General features: G+C 35.6%; 1 protein-coding gene across 3 annotated transcripts in view; it reads left to right on the top strand.

Moving 5' to 3' along the window:
- LOC136267392 (sushi, von Willebrand factor type A, EGF and pentraxin domain-containing protein 1-like) overlaps positions 1-21,875 on the top strand; it is a 34,316-nt gene extending 12,441 nt beyond the window's left edge. The window contains exons 1-29 of one of the 3 annotated variants that reach the window (XM_066062529.1): positions 1,627-1,693; positions 1,745-1,777; positions 1,825-1,860; positions 2,909-2,944; positions 3,564-3,743; positions 3,798-3,944; positions 4,012-4,206; positions 6,465-6,638; positions 6,813-6,959; positions 7,010-7,207; positions 8,799-8,969; positions 9,024-9,170; positions 9,221-9,415; positions 11,070-11,273; positions 11,322-11,468; positions 11,517-11,714; positions 12,858-13,031; positions 13,081-13,227; positions 14,467-14,661; positions 15,204-15,377; positions 17,303-17,449; positions 17,507-17,701; positions 18,528-18,668; positions 18,720-18,914; positions 20,419-20,586; positions 21,114-21,290; positions 21,344-21,410; positions 21,462-21,633; positions 21,691-21,875. In XM_066062529.1, the coding sequence (XP_065918601.1) occupies positions 1,663-1,693; positions 1,745-1,777; positions 1,825-1,860; positions 2,909-2,944; positions 3,564-3,743; positions 3,798-3,944; positions 4,012-4,206; positions 6,465-6,638; positions 6,813-6,959; positions 7,010-7,207; positions 8,799-8,969; positions 9,024-9,170; positions 9,221-9,415; positions 11,070-11,273; positions 11,322-11,468; positions 11,517-11,714; positions 12,858-13,031; positions 13,081-13,227; positions 14,467-14,661; positions 15,204-15,377; positions 17,303-17,449; positions 17,507-17,701; positions 18,528-18,668; positions 18,720-18,914; positions 20,419-20,586; positions 21,114-21,290; positions 21,344-21,410; positions 21,462-21,633; positions 21,691-21,762 (4,263 nt within the window). In that variant the 5' untranslated portion in view covers positions 1,627-1,662 and the 3' untranslated portion in view covers positions 21,763-21,875. Of the gene's footprint in view, positions 1-1,626; positions 1,694-1,744; positions 1,778-1,824; positions 1,861-2,908; positions 2,945-3,563; positions 3,744-3,797; positions 3,945-4,011; positions 4,207-6,464; positions 6,639-6,812; positions 6,960-7,009; positions 7,208-8,798; positions 8,970-9,023; positions 9,171-9,220; positions 9,416-11,069; positions 11,274-11,321; positions 11,469-11,516; positions 11,715-12,857; positions 13,032-13,080; positions 13,228-14,466; positions 14,662-15,203; positions 15,378-17,302; positions 17,450-17,506; positions 17,702-18,527; positions 18,669-18,719; positions 18,915-20,418; positions 20,587-21,113; positions 21,291-21,343; positions 21,411-21,461; positions 21,634-21,690 lie in introns of those variants that run through there. The other 2 variants (XM_066062528.1, XM_066062530.1) reach the window with 2 other exon arrangements.
- Positions 21,876-23,876: the final 2,001 nt, after the last annotated feature.

Raw genomic sequence — 23,876 nt, 5'->3', positions numbered from 1 at the left:
TTAGTCGAATCGCCATTCAATGGCAAATCAGGCCATATACAGCTCACGTGATTAAACCCACAATCAATATGACAGGCAAGACAAAGAATGTGCTGTTGCGATAAAGTGAGACATTATTCTTCTTTGCTTTATAACAAGTAAGTCTTTGTTGTTACAGTGGTTATTTAGCCTTCCCCAAGTAGCCAATGAAGCTTTCTATTGATATCTCGTTTTAGGCTAATAGAGTTAGGAAAGGCTATCTTGCCTCACCATAAGTTTGCTTTGTCTAAACACGTATTCCTTAAAAATTACGTGCGCATTCACGGCTTAATTCCTTAAAAGTTTCATACGCGTTTAAGGGTTAAGCACTGTTGACACTGATGTTCACTGGTGGCAGTAAGAAATCATCAATTACTACTAGTGGAAATATTCATAAAGCTACAAACTACCAATGATAGTGAAAAAGCAATAAGATCAAGGCTGAGTTTGACCTGGAATTTTTCCAGACCTCTAGTCCTGATATCTACCCACTGAGTTAATACTACTGCCAGTTACCACCCTTCTTTGGTGATCAGCTTAAAGATTGAAATAACAAAGACCCTATACATGAGCTGTATACACCTGGTGAAGAAGAAAGCAAAACTGACCAACCCAACCGTGTTTTATAATGTCATTTTACTTATGTACGTATGGTGATGTGAAAATGGTTTGCTCTATACTTTCAAGGTCTGTGTTATCCAAAACACTCTAATTAAACAGTCAATGCTCTAATAGAGCAGTCACATAACTTAATTCAGATCTGCTCCCATCCTTTTCTTCTTCTTTTTCCTTCCTCTTTTTCAGAATATCCTTGCCAACAATAATTCAAAACATCTTGATGAGATTCGCTTCAGTCATCACCATTACACAAGCCATCATAATCAAATCACATGTTACAATAAAGTATCTAAGTCACTATAGTGGGGTGGTTGACCAAGTCAAAATGTGATCTGATCCAGTTTCAATCCTACTTTGATCCCTATTATTATGTTTTACTGTATGTATTAATGTTAATCCGTAACTTAGGAATAGCTGTTACTAATCTGAAGCCACTTCCTGCTGGTAATTTTTATCTCTTATCTTGCAATTTTATCATTGTGTAATCTTAATTTTAGCTACTTTTAAGCTTATTCAACCAGTTTTAGGGATGCGGCGATTATGCCGGCATAATTTCGGGAATAATAGGTATGTGTGGGAATCAGGAATTATGCTAGCATTTTGAGGTGATTATAAAGCTTTAGCAGTAGGAAAATCTGCAGATTGCATAATTCCGTTAAAAAGATCGATATACTCTAATAGAGCAGTCAGAAACTCTAATAGAACAGTCACTGACTATTATTTACTCTAATAAAACAGTCATATTGAAATGAAATACACTAATACAGTAACCAGCTAAAGAATTCAAGACCATTTGAAGCTTAAACATCAATGAACATGACCCGATACATCAATAACTGGCCAATTATAGTGGCATAATTTTGGGAATAATGGGCAATTTTCAAAAGCATAATAGGTGATTTTTTGAGCACTGCTCAAAAGCATAATGCTCAATTTTTGGAGCATAATAGCCTCATGCCTAACCAGTTTCCACTAGTAAGTTATTTTAAAGTTATATTTGCATAATTTCATTATTTCTCAGTTACTATGATTAATGGCACCATGCCAGTTCCTACTGGTAAGCGATTAACTTTTAATCTACTGTTATATTACCTTAATATAATTACAGCTACCATTATAAACATTTCACCAATTCCCAATGGTAAATTACTGTATCTTTAGACTATTCTATAATATTTTTGACTTCAGTGGCTACTGTTCAAAGTGTCCTGCATATTACCACCAGTAAGTTATTTCATTATATTTGCATGTCACAGGATCTGCAAGATCCCTACTTCACAATCATGCAGTATGATACTATCGTACTGTATAGTAGGGACCACAAAGGTGTATGAAAGACATCACCCAAAAACCAGCTTCAATTTTCCATGACGATGATGAAGCAGTACTGGTTAGGTAAAACTAAGCCCAAACAAGCCTTCAGATCAACCCGAAATGCTTTCAAAAAGTTCCTATGAAAATTTTAAAAATATTATTAAACAGAATTTTCTACTGACTGATCATCAGTAACTGACTGAGACTGATGGCCTTCAGATAAACGTAACTCGATAATGGCTAAGGCTACAGGCTTGATGTTTCACTGTTCGACGTTGCTTCAGTCGGACACGTGCCTTTTGGCATACTGCAGTACCTGCAATGCATTCTTCATGGACCTACCAGTGTCCTCCTTTGTGTCCCATTCAAAAGCTTTAGCTCTGGAAACCATGAGATGTAGAAGTTATAGCATTACAAAATTACAAAATGGTTCTAGAAAATAGATTGATTTATACAGTGAATATAGGAAAATATACTACGGACGCTTAAATGTGTGATTGCAATTTAGTACAGTGATATTTAACTTGTATTATCATTTCCCCATAAATTGATGAAACCATTACTGGGTGTTGTTGTCTCAAAGATCCTTTCTACAACTTAACAAAGTAGTAGTGAACCACACATCTAATGTAAGGTAAGCAATTGCTTATATCTTGCATCTTCTTGGAAGCACTATTTCACAACAAGGATTTTCAAACTTGAAGTGCTTTTGTAAACACAATGTTACCAAAGTTTTTGCACCTTTCTTCATTGCAAAACAGATCCTCAAATAAATTACAGATTTTAAACGAAGGGTTTGGTATTTCTCCCATCGTATTCAATGCGTTCTAAGTAAAATTAGGCTTGCGTGAGCATGTGGGATTCTTGTAGATCCTGTCATATGTAGCCACCTAGACGTGCATTTTGGTAGCTAATACCAATCAGTTAATTAATTGTGTATTGCAATTCTTCACTGTAGCTACCAGTATCTCCATCCTTCCTTCAGTGACTACCAGTAAGTAAACTGTTTCTGTTACTCATGCATACATTACATACGTACATGGGTCACTAACCAGCAAGAAAGCGACCTGCTTTCTGTCAAGTGTATATCATCTCCAGATGGCTAACTTAATGGTTCAAAAGTATATGTGCATGTATTTATGTATGTATGTGTGTGTGTGCATTCATGCTTGTGTGTAGTGTGGTGTAGGTCGTTGTGGGTGAATGCACTTGGTGCTTAGCAAAACCTTGTACATATGGTATTTTGAAACACAGATTAGCAAGTGTTAATGCACCAGTCCATTTGTGTAAAATGTAATATAATTGCTTTCTCTAGTGTAGTAGTAAAACATTGAACGTCACTTTTAGGCTTGTGCCAATTATGCCAGCATAATTTTGAGCATAATAGGCTCAGGAAAGGCTGATATATTCTAATAAAATAGCCAACTCTAGACCATAATCTTGATTTTGAAAGCATAATTTTGAGCATATTAATAGGCTGAAGGTTTGAGCGCTGTTCTTTTTCAAAGCATAATTGGCTCAAGCCTAGTCACTTTCATGTGTATCAGCATGCAGGCATCAAGTACGTATTATTGTGATGTATTTATATATTTTGTACAAAAAAAAAATTCCAGGTGTAAAAATTGATTGTGGAGAACCTGATACTCCAAGCAATGGCAGTGTCAGTTATACAATAACAACTGAAGGCTCCACAGTTGTGTACAGTTGTGATCCTGGATTTGTTCTTTGTGGAGATGAGAATAGAACTTGTTTATCAACTGGAATGTGGTCAGGATCAGTACCAGATTGTATCAGTGAGTATATAGATGATACATGTAGATTGATGTGTACTGAAACTGTTTCTTTAGGTGTGAAAGCCACTTTTGTACACATTTCATACACTGTTAAAGAGGACGATATTTTTGCTGACATCACTATTTCACTTGATCGACCAAGTTGTGTTAGTGTCACTGTTGTGGTAGTACCACAAGAACAATCACCAGTGGATGCTTCTAGTGAGAATAATGTTTTCTTCAACCTCACAGTATAATTACTGTACTTGGTTTGTTCTATTCAATATAGCATCTGACTTTGTTGATACTCCTGTTATGGCAATTATTCAACCTGGAGGCACTAGTGCTATTGTATGCATTCGAATTATGGATGATAGTGTAGTAGAGAGAGATGAGAAATTTGATGTAGTCCTACAAACTCAAGGAAATGGAGTTACTGTAGGAAATCCAGGACAAACAGAAGTGGTTATTGTTGATGATGATGGTGGGTTTATGTTTGATTAAATGTTTGAAAAAGTGCATGTAATAACGTATCATAGAGTCTGGTTGTTTAGCACATGTTGTTTATATTATGCGCATGTTATTTATTAAGCATATACTCATTTCTTGTACTCATGGTTGATAAGTGCATGGAAAAGAAGTGAAGCTTCAATATGAGGTGCAGCTATACAAGAAAAAAAATGCTAGAGGTATGTTAATTGTGTGAGGCTCAGAATAACATGGATTTCACTATGCCTGCCAAGCAAAACAGTCTTCTGCACCATTGGAAATCGTGTTCCACACGAAGGATTTGTGCAGGAATGGAGTCCAAATATTGGTACACATAGTGACTGCATGCAAATGAGAGAATTAATCCATGAACATTCATGATGAGTTTTCTTATTAGGTACATGCACTTAAAAATATATGTTAATATAATTTTTTGATTTAATGTAGTTTAGTATAAGTGTATCAATTTGAGTAGGCTTCACAGAAATAGAATATGGTGAAACAAAAAAGATCACCATAAATCTGCAGCCATACTTAATAGCTACAAGTTCAGCTTTTTTTCCACGAGTAATCCCTCAGTGGAATGCTTTACCAAGTGATAGTGTCAATGCACCAACTCTGCAACAATTCTCTACACTTGTACACCAGTGATCTCTTCAATTACTTAATTACTTATACTTACCTAATTACTTACTTGCATTCAAATTTAATTTGAAACCCTAATCATTGTACTATGCTCATGCATATGAGTCTTACAATTATAAAATATAATAATAATAATAGAGCTTATGAATGGTAGTAATGCTGATGTAGTACTTCAGGAAAATTTGACCTAAGAAAAAAGTTCTACTTTATCAGCTTTTACAAACTAACTGTTGTGGAAATCATCATGAATCTTTGATCTTAACATCCAAGTAGAATGCTTATCCAAGATTTGACTGACAAATCTTCATACTAATTTGTGACCTAGTCTGGTAAACCGTAGGTATCCAAGCAACACAAAGTAGTGAAACAAGAGATGAATGGTGGTATTACAGCATAGCTCAGTGGGAAAATCCCTACATTGGCATTTTATAACAATGATTTTGTTCAATGCCAAAGTAGGGATTTTCCCACCAAGCTATGTTGTAATGCCATCATTCATCTCTTGTTTCACTAGTTTTTGTTGCTTGGATCCCTACTTCATTCTTTAAAATATACTAGTTTGCTTGGTTTTTTTTCTTTGTTATAGCATGCAGCTATACACATGTAACTGTTGTATTGGGTGACTGCTGTATTAGAGTATCTTGAGTCAGCTTTCACTACCAGGGGTGTTTCAATACTTCATTGTGCTAACGTACAAATAGGCCAATAATAATGGGGTGTGCCATCATGTTAGATTGTTAAGAAGTATGGTCTCAGGGCTCGATTGTTATTGATCAACCAGATCGTAATAATTAATTAATAGGCGTGGCATTGAACCTGCAGGTATCTATTGAGCGTAAGCGCTTCAATATGTTTGTGGTGTCTAAATATACTGCTCAAGGAAAGTGTTGATAGGAAAAATTAACTCCTCAATATCTCAAAATGGTTTCATTGCATGAAGAAGGAAGAAATTCAACTAGATGATAAAAGGAAAGACAAGGTGTAAGAGGCTGTTTTTAAACTTAAAGAGGAAGGCATAGAGATAAATTAGGCCAAGTAAATGGCCAATCAGGTCTCACAACTGGCTAAAATGAAAAGACATTTACAGTACAGGTCTTTATTCAGCACCACGGAGCTGTACAGCCACCCCCAATTTCCAATTAGGGCCCCAGACCGCTCATACGGATCACCACTGTGCTTGGGAAAAGCAGCCAGCAAAAGTAGACCACTCAAATCTAGCTGATTTAGATTTGGAAATTGATAGTAGCTTTGTCTTGGTAAAAAAATCAAATCTGTTGTCATGAGTGATTTGACTGGTTTTCCCACATTTGTCAATTTTGTCAGACTTTTTCTTCTGACAAAACTTCCTGTCATACAGTAGACATGACTGATGTAGATTATAATTAAGTTAAATGTGTATAGACTTGTATGGGTGCAGTAAAGTAGTGAAGAAGGGAAGTTCCATAAGTCTGCATAGCAGATTTAAGTGATTTCCCTTGTTCTCTACTTTTATTTTGTGATTTTTGCTGAAATTTTAAATTCCTAATCTTTTCTTACTTGGTACTTGCTTACATAGGAGTCATTTCATGCAAATCAAATGTACACACATTTTCATCTTATCCCCTTCAGTTGTTGATTGTGGAGAACCTGATACTCCAAGCAATGGTGGTGTCAGTTATACAATAACAACTGAAGGCTCCACAATTGTGTACAGTTGTGATCCTGGATTTGTTCTTTGTGGAGATGAGAATAGAACTTGTTTATCAACTGGAATGTGGTCAGGATCAGTACCAGATTGTATCAGTGAGTATAGCTATATACCATATAACCAAAATTTTTCAAAGGACAGACGTTTTGTGGTTTGGTTTTGCTAACATTTTGCAAAAAAAGGTTTAGTGTATAAAGGATTAGCAATATTACGGAAACACTGAAATGTCTGTGTCCTGTACATTCATGTTTATAAAATCTATCTCATAGGTGTGGAAGTTTCTTTTGGGAACATCTTATACATAGCTAAAGAAGAGGATGCTGTAGTTAACCTCACTATATCACTTGATCAACCAAGTTGTGTTAGTGTCACTGTTGTGGTAGTACCACAAGAACAATCACCAGTGGATGCTTCTAGTGAGAGTTGATATCTCTAAACTGTTATGTACAAACTGTTATCACATTAGAGTCTGACTTTGTTGATACTCCTATTACAAATACCATCTCACCTGGAGACACTAGTGCTGTTGTGTCCATTCCAATCATTGACGATAACCTAGTAGAGAGAAATGAGGTGTTTGATGTAGTCCTACAACTTCAAGGAAATGAAGTTACTATAGGAGATTTTGAACGTGCAAATGTGATCATTGATGATAATGATGTTGGTAAGTGTATGTGTGGCTATATTTACTTACTCAGCAAACACGTCTTGTCTGACTGAAGCCATCCACCAAAGAAAAAAGCAAATGGTCCAGCAAGTGAAAGCTAATGAAAGCCTTTTAATAAAAGACTTTGAGTCTAAATATATCAGTGCAGAGGTGGTGGAAGCAAGGACCTACCCCATTTTTTCCCACTGTCTTTTATTTCTCAAAACTTGCACCAAGTTTTGAGGTACATTAAGAGAAGTTAACCACTCCAGTAGAACAGTAAATCACTCTAAATGACAGACAGGTATCTTATATTACCGACTGGTTAATGGTTTATCTGTTGTGTTTTCTTACTAAAATCTGTCTCATGACTACTTTTATTTTGTGTGCATACAGATGGATCGTGTGCCTTTTCAATCCAAAAAAATGCTGTTTCTAGTGGATAGCTTAATAGGCTAACTGCATCATTAAATGCTCACATAGCCTGTGAAATTATAGTACCTTTGGAAACTTGCTACATCCCTACTTGAACTGGCACGAATAAGCCATCTCAGAACACAGTTAGCCATTGTAATAGAGACCTTCATTTCTCATATACTGGCTGCCTTTAGCATAAAACAATTTACTTACAGTATACTTACAGTAGGCTGCAGAAAAAAGTTAACGTTTCATAATTTTAATTACGCTGTAGTAGCATAATTACAAAGCGTAATTACGAATTATGCTCTATTGGTAACTATGAGTATATTGTATATATGGCTGGTGAAAAACTACTTTTTTTTGCATAATTACGGATTACGGTCAAAATGTAATTACAGTACAAACATGGTAATTACTTAGTAATCACACCGTAATTACAATTACGAAACGTAAACTTTATTTTGCAACCTACTGTAGATAGAAGATGCTACATCAAAGGTATGTGTGCCAAACATCAGAAGCTCATCGGTCTTCCTGGTGCTTATGCGCTCCTGAAGACTAAAATGATAATAAGTTGTAGTTAGTGTTGTATTCTTATACTACACAAAATCTTTTCTGTAAAGCCGTTATCATGTGTGGAATCAAGGGAGTCAGGGTAGGTGCAACAAGTGAGGCAAGAGTGCTACCACCTTTTGACTGATTTTTTAAAAAATCACAATAGTTGAATATAATGAGCATGCAGTACTTAGCAGCAAAAATTGATAGAAAAACCAATTACTGTATCTTGTCTTTCACCCAGAATATGGCATTCATGTCAATACCATCCATATTAGGTGCCTCTAAAAGTGATCATCATTGAAGTCAGCTTTGGTTATGCTTTGAATTTGTTTCACTTGCTAGCTATTACGTAAGGTTTAAGGTTCACATGTTTATTCTCCAGCATTGCCTGACTTGGCACTATCAAATAACTAGCACCTTGGAAAGCTACAGTATTAGAGACTAAAATTGCCTCCAGAAGCCATTTCAAAATGTTAGGGTAGCATTTTCCCAGATCCCTCTAGAACAACTTCCTTCAGCAGCATTCAGTCCATCCTACACATTGAGGCTGACTGAGCCTAATGACTCACTCTGATGATTCTTTGTGGCACTGTATAAAAGAAATTGAATTCACACTTGTGTTCACCTTTAGTCAACTGTGGAGAACCTGATACGCCAAGCAATGGTGGTGTCAGTTATACAATAACAACTGAAGGCTCCACAGTTGTGTACAGTTGTGATCCTGGATTTGTTCTTTGTGGAGATGAAAATAGAACTTGTTTATCAACTGGAATGTGGTCAGGATCAGTGCCAGATTGTATCAGTGAGTACATAGATGATATGCCAGTAGATGTTCAATGTTAATGTTTATTTGTAGGGACTGAAGTTACCTTTGGGCGTACCTCTTATATATTTAGAGAGAATGATAGTTTTACTGGCATCATTATTTTACTTCATCAACCAAGTTGTGTCAATGTCACTGTTGTGGTAGTACCACAAGAACAATCACCAGTGGACGCTTCTAGTGAGAATTATTTATGGTCTTTCATTTATATAGTAGTATAAACACTTTAGAGTCTGACTTTGTTGATACTCCTATTACAATTACCATCTCACCTGGAGACACTAGTGCTCTTGTATTTATTTCAATCATTGATGACGAAATAGTAGAGAGAAATGAGGTGTTTGATGTAGTCCTACAACCTCAAGGAAATGGAGTTACTATAGGAAGTCCAGGACAAGCAGAAGTGATGATTGTTGATGATGATGGTGAGTTTATTCAAGACATGTCAACGCATACAATCGTGTGTCATGAAGGTAGCTGGGCACTTAACATATTAATATACAGTATTTGTAAATAACTGAAAAATGCAACTGCGCATATGCAAAACCAAGCATATGGAACAAGGTTACCCTTCGAATTATTTTAATAGGGCTGGGCAGTTATCTATTTTAGTAGTACAGTTAGTAAAATGGGTTAGAGAAACATAGTAGCATGTTAAATCTTGAGAGTCTGATTGGTTCTATTTCCATTTGATTGTGACATGCCATTTGCTCTCAATCAGCATGAATCCCCACTACATCACTAAGGCACTAGAACAAATACTTCACAAAGTTGGTTTGTACGTATATGGAGTGGCCATGCATATTTTCAAATAAACAGGTTGTGCATAGATAATAGAACCAAGGAACAAGGTAAGCAACTGAACATTGATCCATAATTAAGTGTGGTTGTTGAAACACTCTGCATATTAACAATTTCATATGGCACCAGAATGGCAGTTTATGATTTATTCCTCTAGTCAATTTAAATTAACTCAAGGTATTGTGGAGTGCTTTAATGTTTCTGGCTTGTGCTGTTTACTTATCTCAGATGACATTACTTAATCAATTATTACCTTAGTATATTTATCTGCCTGTTGTAAAGAGCAGAAGTTTAGCTCCAGTGGGGAATGATACTAAAGCCTTTACAGTAGTATAAAGTTTTGCATTGTAATATTTCTCTCAAATAACAGAATTTATGTTGAAGCCGATAAATAGCATTAGAGAATCAAAATGAAACTGTCCAAAAACACTACACACACATGCAGAATGATATACACCATGCAAAATTGTGCTACTTCACTGACATTGTGGCATTGTTTGCCTTTTGTACTCTTTATGACAATAAAGTCAACATCCACTGAGATTAAAATATTTGATACACAGCCACTTTAAAGGAAAGAATTATTGTGCAGCATGCCAGGACAGCATAAGCACCACAAGGCACTGAACATACACGTCACTATTGATGACATTACTTTAGTTTGTTGGTTATGTAACAGACGTAGAGGAAACACTGAAATGTTGGGGCCGGGACTTAAGGACATTGCTAAAGTGCATCAGTAGCTAGGAAGCATACTTGTGTGGAACATTTTACTTTTAGATTCAATTTCAAAACATAGTGCCTGACTGCTCCATCAGAGTACATGACTGTATAGTGTCTTGACCTTTCTGAGAATATCTTTGGGAGTGGGATGGTCAAGCCTCCTGAGTCCCCACCTTCTGGTACCTCTGCATCATAATGTGATTAATCATTATTTGCCTTGATTGAGTGCACTCACATGCATGAATCAATACCAGTTGAATGTTGCTAGGTTAGGTGATAACAAATATGTGTGTAACACATACTTAATATCTAAATATAAGATATGTTATACAAGATGCAGTAGCCATCAATAAATGGCCACAATGTCATTCAATTTTGATAATGACAGGGTACATGTGATATCATTATTTGATTTTTATTGCTAACATCATTATAGCCATTTCATGGTGGATTTCACAACTCTTTTAACTAAACCTCTTCCCCACGATGCCATGTGCTTGTCATTATAATTGCTTGTATATATATGTACTGTGCATGTCTTATTTTCCTCTTCAGGTGTGAATTGTGGAGAACCTGATACTCCAAGCAATGGAGGTGTCAATTATACAATGACGACTGAAGGCTCCACAGTTATGTACAGTTGTGATCCTGGATTTGTTCTTTGTGGAGATGAGAATAGAACTTGTTTATCACTTCCCATATCTGGCTTTTTGTCAGGATTCACTGGTTTTTGGTCAGGATCAGTACCAGATTGTATCAGTGAGTACATAGATGATATGTTGATGTTTAAGATTTTTCATTTCATAGGAGCTGAAGTTACCGTTGAGCACACCTCATACACAGCTAAAGAGGATGATGGCTTTGCTGACATCACTATTTCACTTGATCAACCAAGTTGTGTTAGTGTCACTGTTGTGGTAGTACCACAAGAACAATCACCAGTGGATGCTTCTAGTGAGAGTTGATATCGCTAAACTGTTATACTAACTGTTATCACATTAGAGTCTGACTTTGTTGATACTCCTATTACAATTGCCATCTCACCTGGAGACACTAGTGCTCTTGTATCCATTCCAATCATTGATGACAAACTATTAGAAAAAGATGAGGTGTTTGATGTAGTCCTACAAACTCAAGGAAATGGAATTACTATAGGAAATCCAGGACAAGCAGAAGTGATCATTGTTGATGATGATGATGGTGAATTTATACTATATAGTGCTGAAACGAATAGCAATTCTTACCATTTGAATAGTAGTGAACTCGATTATTCTTTAAGTTTATACTTCTCAGTATAGAATAAGTACTGAAACCTTTTGTTAGGGAGCAAGGTACAGTCTAAAGCCTAAGAGCTATATCTATCTTTTCTAAAATAGAATTTTTAAACATAGATACATCACTTCATTCACTATCTTAAGTTTCAAGGCTGGCTTTTCTATCTGATTACAGAGTACAAATGCTAATGATTATTCGAATAGTGTGTTAACGAATCGAATAGTGTCATGCTGACTGAATAGTCAAATAACCGAATAATCGTTTCAGCACTAGTTTATACAAGACATGAACACACAATAGTTATGTGACATAGGAGAGAAGGTATGTGTAGTTGCTCAACAGACAAGTGCACAATACACAAAAGCTATGCCATGCAATTTTGCTTTCAGTTGCCCCACCCATAAATGAATCTGTTTTGGTGTGGAAGCTGCTGGGTAAAGCCAAGTTTGAGGTATATCCTTTGAGGTATATCCATCTGGTAATCTCCAAATTTACAAAGAACCAAAGTAGAGTTAGCAAGACTTAAGGTCTGGACCCATAACAAGGATTGTCCATAGTGACATCACCATTGCTAATCCCCATTGTATACTTACTATATTATCTATGAATGAGAGTAGTGGCTAGAATATAGAGGAAACTCAAATCTCACACAACCATTCTGATAAAGCTAGATCACTTAAATCAATTAACCGTAACATTATACTGTAAGTTAAGCACTGATTTTACATGCATTTCTCACAAACCTTCCCTCCAGACAACTAAGCACCTCTTAACTTTTGTAAAGGATTTAACCTCCAATTCTTGTGTAAAAGCCCTAAACATATTATTAGTACATCAAATTAAAAGGGGTAAATTGACAGAAACCCTTAATGCTGCGCTCAACAACCAAAATTGAAGAATGCCTGATATCATTAATTTTACAAAAAATGACACAAAAATTCAACTGTTAGAACTGTTAGTTAGATTTAAACCCTTAATTAATTTTTAATCATAGTTTGAATAGTATCATCATGCTAATGGCATTAAAGATTGTGAAATTGAATGCATACATGTGTATCTATCTTTCAGGTGTTGACTGTGAAAAACCTGATACTCCAAGCAATGGTGGTGTCAGTTATACAATAACAACTGAAGGCTCCACAATTGTGTACAGTTGTGATCCTGGATTTGTTCTTTGTGGAGATGAGAATAGAACTTGTTTATCAACTGGAATGTGGTCAGGATCAGTACCAGATTGTATCAGTGAGTATGTATAAATGATATGTTCATGTTTAAATATTTCATTTCAAAGGAGCTGAAGTTACCTTTGGAAACATCTTATACATAGTAAAAGAGGGTGATGGTTTTGTTAACCTCACTATTTCACTTGATCAACCAAGTTGTGTTAGTGTCACTGTTGTGGTAGTACCACAAGAACAATCACCAGTGGATGCTTCTAGTGAGAGTTACTGTAACTTCTGATTCTCTGTAATCTTATCATAGTCATGGATATGGTGTGCATACTTCCATGTTTGGTGAACCCATGCAGCCAAAATGGTGTCTTGTAATTTAGACAATAATTTGAATTGATTTTTATGTAAAGTAGATGAACTTTTTGCATGTTGGGTGATATTCTCTGCATACCGTAGAAATGCTGAGTACAGTGGAACCTCAGTTATCTGAGCCTCTTAGGACCAGGGGTGGTCCATAAGTCTGAAAAGTCCGTATCTTTGAAGTAAAATAGCATAAAGAACATTGGCAAAAATTCAACTACCCTAATAGAACAGTCAACACTCTAATAGAGCAGTCGTTTCCGTAGTTCAATTAACTAAGAATCCGGATAAGTGGAGTCCTGGTAACTAAGATTCCACTGTACACTTTCTCTGGTAAATAGCTTTATCTTTTGGCTTTTCCATCTTAACTTGACCAAATTTTGCCTATAACTAGTTTCAGAAATTCATAAGTACAGTAGTATCCCCAAATGAGTACAGTTTTCCATGCAAATAATTTTTTATTGTGCAATTGATGCTCAAAGTTTAGTATGACATAAGTTTGGTAAATCAGCATGCAAACAGATTGGTGGGAAATAGTTTAGTGAATTTACCATACAGCTAATATTGAACAATATAAATTATTGCTATAAACAAATAAAGTTTAGCAAATTTCCTTGATTTGACAAATTCACCAAACTTTAGTTACGTGAAACTTTCATTGTTTATAGTAAATGAAAAACAATTTTTTTATAGTGGCAATTGACACATGTTGATTGTGGTGAAAACCAATTGTAGCATGTAAGTGTCAAAACACAATGAATTTTGGTCTCATGTCACTAAACACAAATTTAAGTAGCAGTATCGGTATATCGACTACAATTTGCCATACCATGATTCACTTTTTTGGGAAATAAATTGTGATGTAAAAATATTTTGATGATAAATATTTCGGATGATTTACATCACTGACTGTTCTATTGGAGTATCTCAATCTTTGGCAAATTTTTTTGTTCAAGAAATGTTTCATATAATTTTTAGTTACAAAAATTGTTTTTTAATAGAAAAGCAAATTATGGTATTTAGTACAGGACGTTTACATCTAGCCATGCAAATCAAAAGTTCCCGAAGTGAATATGCTGGCATGCCATATCCTGTATCCATAATATTATATACTCTTATGTACTTGCTACATGTTTCCTCATTAGCATCTGACTTTGTTGATGCAAATATTACAATTACCATCTCACCTGGAGATACTAGTGCTGTTGTGTCCATTCCAATTATTGATGATAACCTAGTAGAGAGAGAAGAAAGATTTGTTGTAGTGCTACAACCTCAAGGAAATGGAATTACTGTAGGAACTCCGGGACAAGCAGTAGCGGTCATTGTTAATGATGATGGTGGGTTAATGCATGACACATATTTAAATAGCTGCTTTTATTACAATATCAGCACAGACCATGTGATATTGTAGGAGTTCAAAGTTATGCCATAAACAATGTAGATGTGTACAGTTTAGTATCATTTGCTGCTTTCCCAGGCTGTGTACATGGCAAACTGTATGAGTCATTTAACACCTTGATTAATATTAATGTGGACATGGTGAAATCTAGCCACATGAAGTTGGCTTGGGGCTGTATTGTGCTTTGTCTTAATTACAATGGCATGTCATTCTATTATTTCAAGTTCGTAATCGTTGAGTTCTGGTAATAATATAAACGTGGCAATGATTCACATTCATTTATAAATATTTAAACACGGCCTAATGTGTACTTGCTGCAAAATAATAGATCTGATTCAGTGCTTATATATGGACTATCAAACCAGCAGTCTATTTTTTACATTACTACAAACTATACTTTCACTGGAAATTGAACAATATTAGTTTGTGATGTATTGTTCTTCACATGTAGTCATTTGTTAATTTTCTATTCTGTTTTAGTTGTGGATTGTGGTGAACCTGATACTCCAAGCAATGGTGGTGTCAGTGATGCAATAACAACTGAAGGCTCCACAGTTGTGTATAGTTGTGATTCTGGATTTGTTCTTTGTGGAGATGAGAACAGAACTTGTTTATCAACTGGAATGTGGTCAGGATCAGTGCCAGATTGTATCAGTGAGTTTAGTATCGTAATACTATGCACGTTTCTACATATGTCTGCCTATTCCTATGCATCTGAAAAGGCAATGTTTTCTGCTAAAAGCAACTTTGCGTCTGATTTTTGGTTTGGAATGGTTTGTTTGCACAGCAATGTGATTAATCAATTATCAAATTTATGAAATGCAAAATATTTACTAAATTATATATGTAATGTATGTGATATTACCAAAAAAAACAAAACAATAGTATTGTGATTTTTCACTGTTATGTAGATGTCGTTTCCAGCCCAACAGGTGCCTTTAGCATCATACAGTACAATAGTAACTGTATAGTAGGGACCACAAAGGAGTAGGCATGGCCCATGAAAATAACATCACCCAAAAACCAGCTTCAATTTTCCCAGACGATGATGAGGCAGTATTGGTTAGGTAAACCTAAGCCCAAACAAGCTTTCAGATCAACCCAAAATGCTTTCAACAAGTTGCTATGGAATTTTAATTTTTTTAATTCAATGGAATTTTCTACTGACTGAATAACTCAGTAACTGACTGATGCCTTCAGACAAGAATAACTTGATAACGGCTAAGGCTATGGGCCAGATTTTTTCACTGTTAGACATCACTTCGGCCCGACAGGTGCCTTTTGGTATACTGCAGTATGTACAATGCATTTTTCATGGACTTACCAGTGTCCTTCTTTGTGTCCCATTCATCTTTGCTGACAGCGAAAGGTGTCGATTTGACGGTAGCATGTGATGGCTTCCCTTCATAATGGAAATCGTTCGTATTTTTCATAGTGGCTATTTTGATTGCAGAGGTGCTTTTCAAACAGTTCTTGATTCATACTGCCTACTTCACTTTTCAGATGATAACTACTATCATTGGGGTGCGTGGCACCATTTCTTTCTTTCGGTATTCAAGGATTGCAGAGGTGCTTTTCGAACAGCTCTTGATTTGAAATGCTGTATAATGGGTTGAATATAGCTGACAACGAAGCATAATGGATACTTAACTTTTCAGACGATAATTGATATAGCTGGGATGCACGGTGCCTTTTCAGATGCAATATGTGTGGGTTCACCAGTCATAATACAATTATTTGCAAAAAATGTTAACAAACAAGTACACGAAAAAATTGGAATTTTCAACTAGAGTAGGGACCATAGCACATCGATAAAAAGTACTGAAACAAGCTGAAGTAGAGCATGATATTAAATCACAGTAAAACAATAAGAAGTGTTATATCCCTACCGTGCATTACTTGTAATTATATTGCAGTACATACAATGTGCACACATCATGGACTTACCATTATCCTCATTTGTGTTCCATTTCTCTTGCTGACATCTCAAGTGGTAATGCATTCATGGCTTCATGTCTGTTTAGCTACATATCACATGAGAACGAAAGGAAATTGACCATGATTTTCACACCAAGCTCAATGTAAGCAGATTGATGCTTGACATATCATTCTCCGTGTATATCAGTATAACATGGTCAAAAAGTAAGTGTTGTAGGGACATGTGTTTCATCATACAACGAGAGCCTCATGCACGTGACACCATTATTTGTTCCTTTGGTGTAGTGTTATAGAAGTTCACTGTTGGTCAGAATTATGTTACAAAAGTGTGGGAATTTTATGAGTCTTTTGATCCCTTTGTTTAAGCATTGTTTATTGTATGATTCCTGCTAGCTTGTCCTAATTTTCTTTACACTTGTCAATTTAATATTGATAGTATATGCAATACCAACTATAGATCCTGAAGTCATAAAAGGGTGAAATCTGATTCCCTATTCAAGTTACTTTTACAGTGTAGCTAAAGTAAATGTATTCTTTTGATTATTATCACTCGTTGTTTTCACTGTTGTAGTGTAATAAAAATTACAAGTTTTATGCTTGTATAGTTACTGCATTGCCTATATAAACATTTCATTTCATAGGAACTGAAATTACATTTGAGGACATCCTACACATAGTTGATGAGAATGCTAGTGTTGTCAATCTCACTATTTCACTTGATCAACCAAGTTGTATTAGTGTCACTGTTGTAGTAGTACCACAAGAACAATCACCAGTGGATGCTTCTAGTAAGAGTTAATTTCACTATATTGTCTTGCGTGTTAGCTGTTCTACACGTACATTAGAGTCTGACTTTGTTGATACTCCTATTACAATTACTATCTCACCTGGAGACACTAGTGCTCTTGTATCTATTCCAATTATTGATGATAATGCAGTAGAGAAAGATGAAAGATTTGATGTAGTCCTACAAGCTCAAGGAAATGGAGCTACTATAGGAAGTTCAGGACAAGCAACTGTGATTATTGGCAATGATGATGGTGAGTTAGGAGAGCATTTGTTCATTTTAATTTGTTATTGCTACATAAACATGCAGTATTTGCAATGTTTACTATACACTGTTATGGCTGTATTTTAGTGTAAGATTCAGTTGTGGTTTGCTGCTCATAAACTGTTAACGTATTTGTAGTATTATGTAGTAATGATAAAGAGCTTTTTATTTGAATTGGCTGGTATACCACTTCTATTATCATATTGGGTGTACACAATTTCTGGTAGATTACTGGATTTGCAACAAAATTGGCAATGTTTTCTACATGGAATATTGTTAATGTTAAATGTGTTGTGTTTGATCAGTTGCCACAGGAAAGCACACAAATGTTCAATGGCTTATAAAGTGGAGGACTTAATTTCCCTCCCGTTTACTTTTATACCAATGACTGCTTGCACAGTATTTGGGAGTCTACAACCATATTAGCATTTTTAAAACGAATTTTTGATTTCTGTATTTGCAAAAAGATTGGCTTTATTAGCATTCATAATAGTAATACAGTCATGATCAAAACAAGTACATATCTCTGGAGCTACTCATGGTATAAAACACTTTTATCTACTTGCTCAACTCCATAGAGAGACTTTTATGGTAATTCAATATTCTCAAGCCAGTCTATCATGTAAAGATTTTAGATCCAATTATGAATGGAACAGAAACTGCTAGTGTAAAGATGTAACAACAAGCTGTGGTAGGTGTTATCTTATAATCATTGCTTTCAGTTACAAATTTAGTTTCTGCAGATCTACTCATTATTTATAACTAAGTTGAATTTGTGGCAAATGAGTTTACAATTATAATTTATATATTTACAGTTATTATAGTGTCGTTTCGCAAGTCATCATACGAAGTAGGTGAATCAGACAAGAATATAAGAATTTGTCTCTCAAAAAATGGCCAAAACGATATCCCTGTTACTGTCAATTTGAGGCCAGAGGAAACAGGCTCAGCTGAAGGTAGTTGAGAATGAATTTCATGTACTTGATTTGAAATGTATTTATTGCTAGCTCGGAGTGACTTTGATCCTAAGCAAGGCTCCGTAACATTTACACGGCGATCGAGAGAGTGCTACCGTCAAAGAATAACTAATGATAATGTACCAGAGAGAACAGAATCTTTCAAAGTATCAATGGAATCTAACCAACATATTTCAATTGGTAATCCAAGTTCTGCAGAAATAGAAATAAATGATGATGATGAAGGTGCGTACGTGTGTGTTATCTGCCTATCAATAGTAGCCATGTTTATGTGTAGTTGTATGGCCACAGCTACATATTGTAGTGGGTGACTACATGTTACCAATTAGCTATTTCATGAAGCTTTCAGAAATCCAATTGTGGTACAGTGAAACCTGGGTGTTTAAATGGTTTGGACAAATCCTTACCTCAGGATTACCGATTTTTCAATGCTTTGGTAGTCTCATCTGCAGCCAGCCCTACCTCTGTGCATCTAAGATCTGGGTGAGACTAAAGTGCCATTAAAAGATCGGTATATTTTATTAGAACAGTCACTCAAATACTCTAATAGAACAATCAAATGATAACATGATTCACACGAAGCATTATGTATGGTCACTAAGGATGAGCAATGTTGACATTTCTGCTATAGAATTATTACCATGAGCTATTATCGCTATTATCACAATTATCACGATTATTGTCCACTGAACCACTGTAACAAAGACACTAAAAAATTAAGATGAATGATTATTCTGAAAATTATGATGATTATTACATGATAATTAGAACTTTACATGGGTGAGATCAAAGGGAAAAGTGTACTTTAAATTTCATAAAGTACACTCTCAGCCGGCCAACTGCTTCATCGACCACAAAGAGTGCTTTATTGTGCTGCAAAGAGTGCTTTATTGAACGAATAAAGCACTTTTTGCGGTGCAATAAAGCACAGTTGCCCACGTGCCTTAGTGTAGGCTAATAGCCTAAGGGGCTCACGGCAGTACGACTAATCACCCAAGCCGGTGAAGGCTGATAGCCTTGCCGCACTGAGTGATCAATCACCCCAGCCAATACGAGTTCTACAACTGGATTGCTTTTATAGACATACCTAAATGCTTCGATGATGGGTGGGAGAAGGTAACATTGCTGTTACGTTTGTTAATGTAAATGGACAAGTCCTGGAGATATCATGGAAATACTTTACCATGTGACTCACAATAGAATCGATTGTGGGTTGCGAGCAAAACCTGCCAAAAGATGCAATGAACGTCTATCATGCCAAACCATGGTGAACTACACGTGTGTTACTTTGTTAAACTGGTTTGTGTGTGTTCAGGCTGCTAATAGTTCGTGCAATGCGTGTTAATTACGAGTTCTAGTGTATGGTGAAGCTACACGAGTAGAAAGTTCCATAAATCATTTAAAGCATAGCCTTGCTCGTGCTATATGAAAAATAAAGTACTCGGCCGCGCGCTTTGTACTTTATTTTTCATGTAGCACTCGCGGCTATGCTTTAACATATACTTATTGAAAATTAGACAACATCGATTATTGCCAACAAAATAATCACGATCATCATGATAGCAATTAGAATAATGATTATTAATATGGCTCTTGACAGTAGGTTATAAGGAGAATGTACTATTTTTAATTAATCGATTATTTCAATTTTTGTGATTAATATAATTGAACAGTTCTAACCAACCTATACACACATACGCACATACACATGCTAGTATGCCTATTTTAGGTTGTGGAATACCTGATGAACCTAAAAACGGAAGAGCTAGATATAGTACTACAATGATTGGTGATGAAGCCATCTATATTTGTGATGAAAACTACGAGCTTAAGGGAGACAGTACCAGAAGATGTCAGAGAAATGGTTTGTGGAGTGGATCAGTTCCCGTATGTGAATGTAAGTCAACATATTTCTAGAGTTATTGTAAAGGCATAGATTATTCTACTTTTCTTGAGAATTGTTGATGTCTAAATATGTTGGTCATGTGGCATAATTTTCACCCGTTAGTCAAAATATTTGGGATTATTATGTGATCTATAGCATTGTAATAAGCCTTTTGTGGTATAAGTATTTGTTATAGCATGCCATTGTTTTGTAGTAGCTACAAACACCATAAAATTAATGTTGCTATTAACAATGTCTACATAAGCTTATGTAATATACATAAAACATTTGTGACCGGATTTTGAAAAATCAAAATCTATACTTTGCTGTGTCACCACTAAAGCACTTGTGCACCTGTTAAAATATTTCACAGAATTCATTGTAATTCATAAAGCTGATTGGTAGTTTTGGTAGTTTAGAACAACTCATTTTGATCATAAATATTTGAGTTGTAAAAATTTAATGTGACATTAAGGCTGATTTTCCAAAATCCAGTCACATTTCATGATTGTGTTTTGGTATACATTATTTATTTTTAGTTCACAAGTGCCCAATAGAAGGTCAGGTATTTACAGAAAGTCCTCAGTGCCCTGAAACATGTGCTCAGCTACCACCAGAATTTACTCTACCTTGTGGTGGAGTACGTAGATGTCAGTGTAGCAGTGGTACAGTATTGGATGAGAAGATAAACAAGTGTGTGCTGCGAGACAAGTGCAGTATGTTAAGAAGTGTATTCCAGTAACATTATTATGGAATTTTTAATTCACAGCATGTCCACCAAATTGTACACATGATTTCTGCAGCCGACTAGGAAACAGCAATAGTCTATGTAGCCGGTAAACACATACCCCAACCTAAGTAGGGTTTATAAATTTTCTTTGCTTTAGTCCGGATGTACGTTCTTGTCCAGATGACTGCAGCACTACCTTCTGTCATGCGTGCTACTACTCTGAGACACAATTAACTACACCATCCAATTGTAGGGTATGTAGAAATGGTATAAAGGAGAAATGTCTTCGGCGGTGGGCTAACTGTGTTGAAAGAAATGCAGCTAACCAAGTAAGTGGGATTGAAGATGAAACATGTCTAGTTGTACTTTATGCTGTTTTCATGCAGTGCACAGATTTTACTTGCAAGACTGAGCTAAATTTTCGATGTTATGATTATCCTTCGTGTACACCATCATGATCCAGAGTGATAGATGTGAACAGTTTTACATCACTCATCATCATCATCAAGTGTATTCTAGTGAATTGTAAATTCCATGTATATACCTTTAATAATAATAGTGTTCTCATATCCATCATTGCCAATGTGGTGGATACTGTATGGGATTGTAAATCATGTAGGCTCATCCAATTGATTGCTTTATCTAACTGTAATGAACTGGAAATCATTGGAGGACAAAAAGTTCTTGGTTTTGCTAATTGTAAAATTTCTAGTTTACAAATTGTAAAATTTACAAGCAGACTCGATGCATCAATACAGTAAGGGACTTTGAAAGGCACTACATACAGTACGTAGAGTCATAGACTCACTCACATGTATAATATGCATGCAACATGGTAGCTACTAATATGATGTGGTTTAGCAAAGAAAAATATGCACATGTTCCTAAAGGTACACAATCCTTTTATGTGGTTTGATCCAAACTTTTAACACAATGGCAAGGCTCAATGCAAGCAAGGTTCTTTAATTATATTCTAATAGCTATAATCGTACTGTAATGTGTGAGCATCTGTTTGTGAACCATAATAGTCAACATGCAAATGATGTTGCATATGTGTTCAGATGCAAATTAAAATGAATTTTATAGTATATAAGGCACCTTTGTGTGGTAAGTGCAGGTTCACTTTTCAACTCATTAGGGTTTGGGTTTTCTTGCCCATCAAAATAACCCAAAAAATGGCCTCGGTTTTCCTTCAAACCAGCTTGGCAGTATTGGTTAAGCATAACTGAGCCCACAAATACCTCCAGAACGACCCCAAATCTTTCCAACAAGTTTCTATAAAAGAATTTCTACTAACTAACTGACTGATTCCTTCATAACTTAACAATGCATAAGGCTACGAGCTTGATTTTGACGTCGCTTCATGCCGAGACATCACCAGACGTGCCTTTTCACCAACTGACCACAGTATGTACAATTCACGCATTATGGACTTATCTTTGTCCTCCAGTTCTTTTACTGACAACTCAAGGTGTTGATTTGTAGTAACATGATATGGCTTCCCTGTGGCTGTGGTGGTAGCTATTCTTTTATCGCCTGTATTTCCATGGTGATTGTAGAGACACTTCTCGTACTGTTCTTCATTTTTAATGCTGTGTAATGGACAAAACATAGCTGAAGAGGAAGCATAAGGGCCACTGCACTACTGCAGAGTACTTATATGGAACAGTTTAGCCCTAATTTGTGTGGCAATGATCGTGTGTCAAATTTCAAAGCTTCATTGTTTTGTTAGTAGATAATAAAAAAAATTTTTTTTGTAATTTCATAGGGCACTGCTGAAAAGCAGTTCTTTGAACTGATGTAGCTTCCCTTCAAAATCATTAATCAGTTTTCAGTAGTTGATATCTGGGGTGCACATTCAGACACAAAATTAATTTTATGGCATGCCTGGTACCATTCTTTCTTTTGATATGGATATAAAAATGTTATTTAAAAAAGTAAACAAACAAGTAGAACTACATAAAATGATTGCATAAAAGTTAGCTAGCTGTGCACATCACAGTGAAGAGTGTGCAAAATGTATACTGCAAACATATTATATACGTACCACATTTGCATGGTCACCAAGCCAGTGCACACAATATATTTCACAAGGCATATGGAGCAAGCTTGGCCACATTGGGAACCCAATGACATCACCTTACACTGCTTTTTGCACTCCTGGCCATGTACGTCACCCAATTTCTATGCGTCATATATTTTGTCTTCACTATTATAGAGGGCGGACATGATTCTCAGAAGAAAATTTATGCAAATCTGAAATTGTAAGATAGATAGGCTTGGTATGTACAGTCACAAAAGAAAGTTTCCCTAGGAAGCTTACACTTATTGTTACAGTAATAAAAGCAGTTACTTACAATTGTGAAATTTTGAGATCAAGCATATCTGCTTTTCAGATGGAAAAACCACAGCAAAAGTACAGTATTAAAATTCATGCAATAATTAATCTACATATTTGCAAGTACACAAAATTGCGTATTTTGAACTACTTTACTGGCACTATCCTTCAGTACTACAAGGTTTACATCAGAAGGTAACACTTGTTTACCAAACCATTGCTCAGCCTTTATGA

Source organism: Dysidea avara, chromosome 9, assembly GCF_963678975.1.
Source record: "Dysidea avara chromosome 9, odDysAvar1.4, whole genome shotgun sequence".
Lineage (NCBI taxonomy): Eukaryota > Metazoa > Porifera > Demospongiae > Dictyoceratida > Dysideidae > Dysidea > Dysidea avara.
Note: the sequence above shows the minus strand (reverse complement) of the source record. Positions and strands in the feature narration are given on the sequence as shown.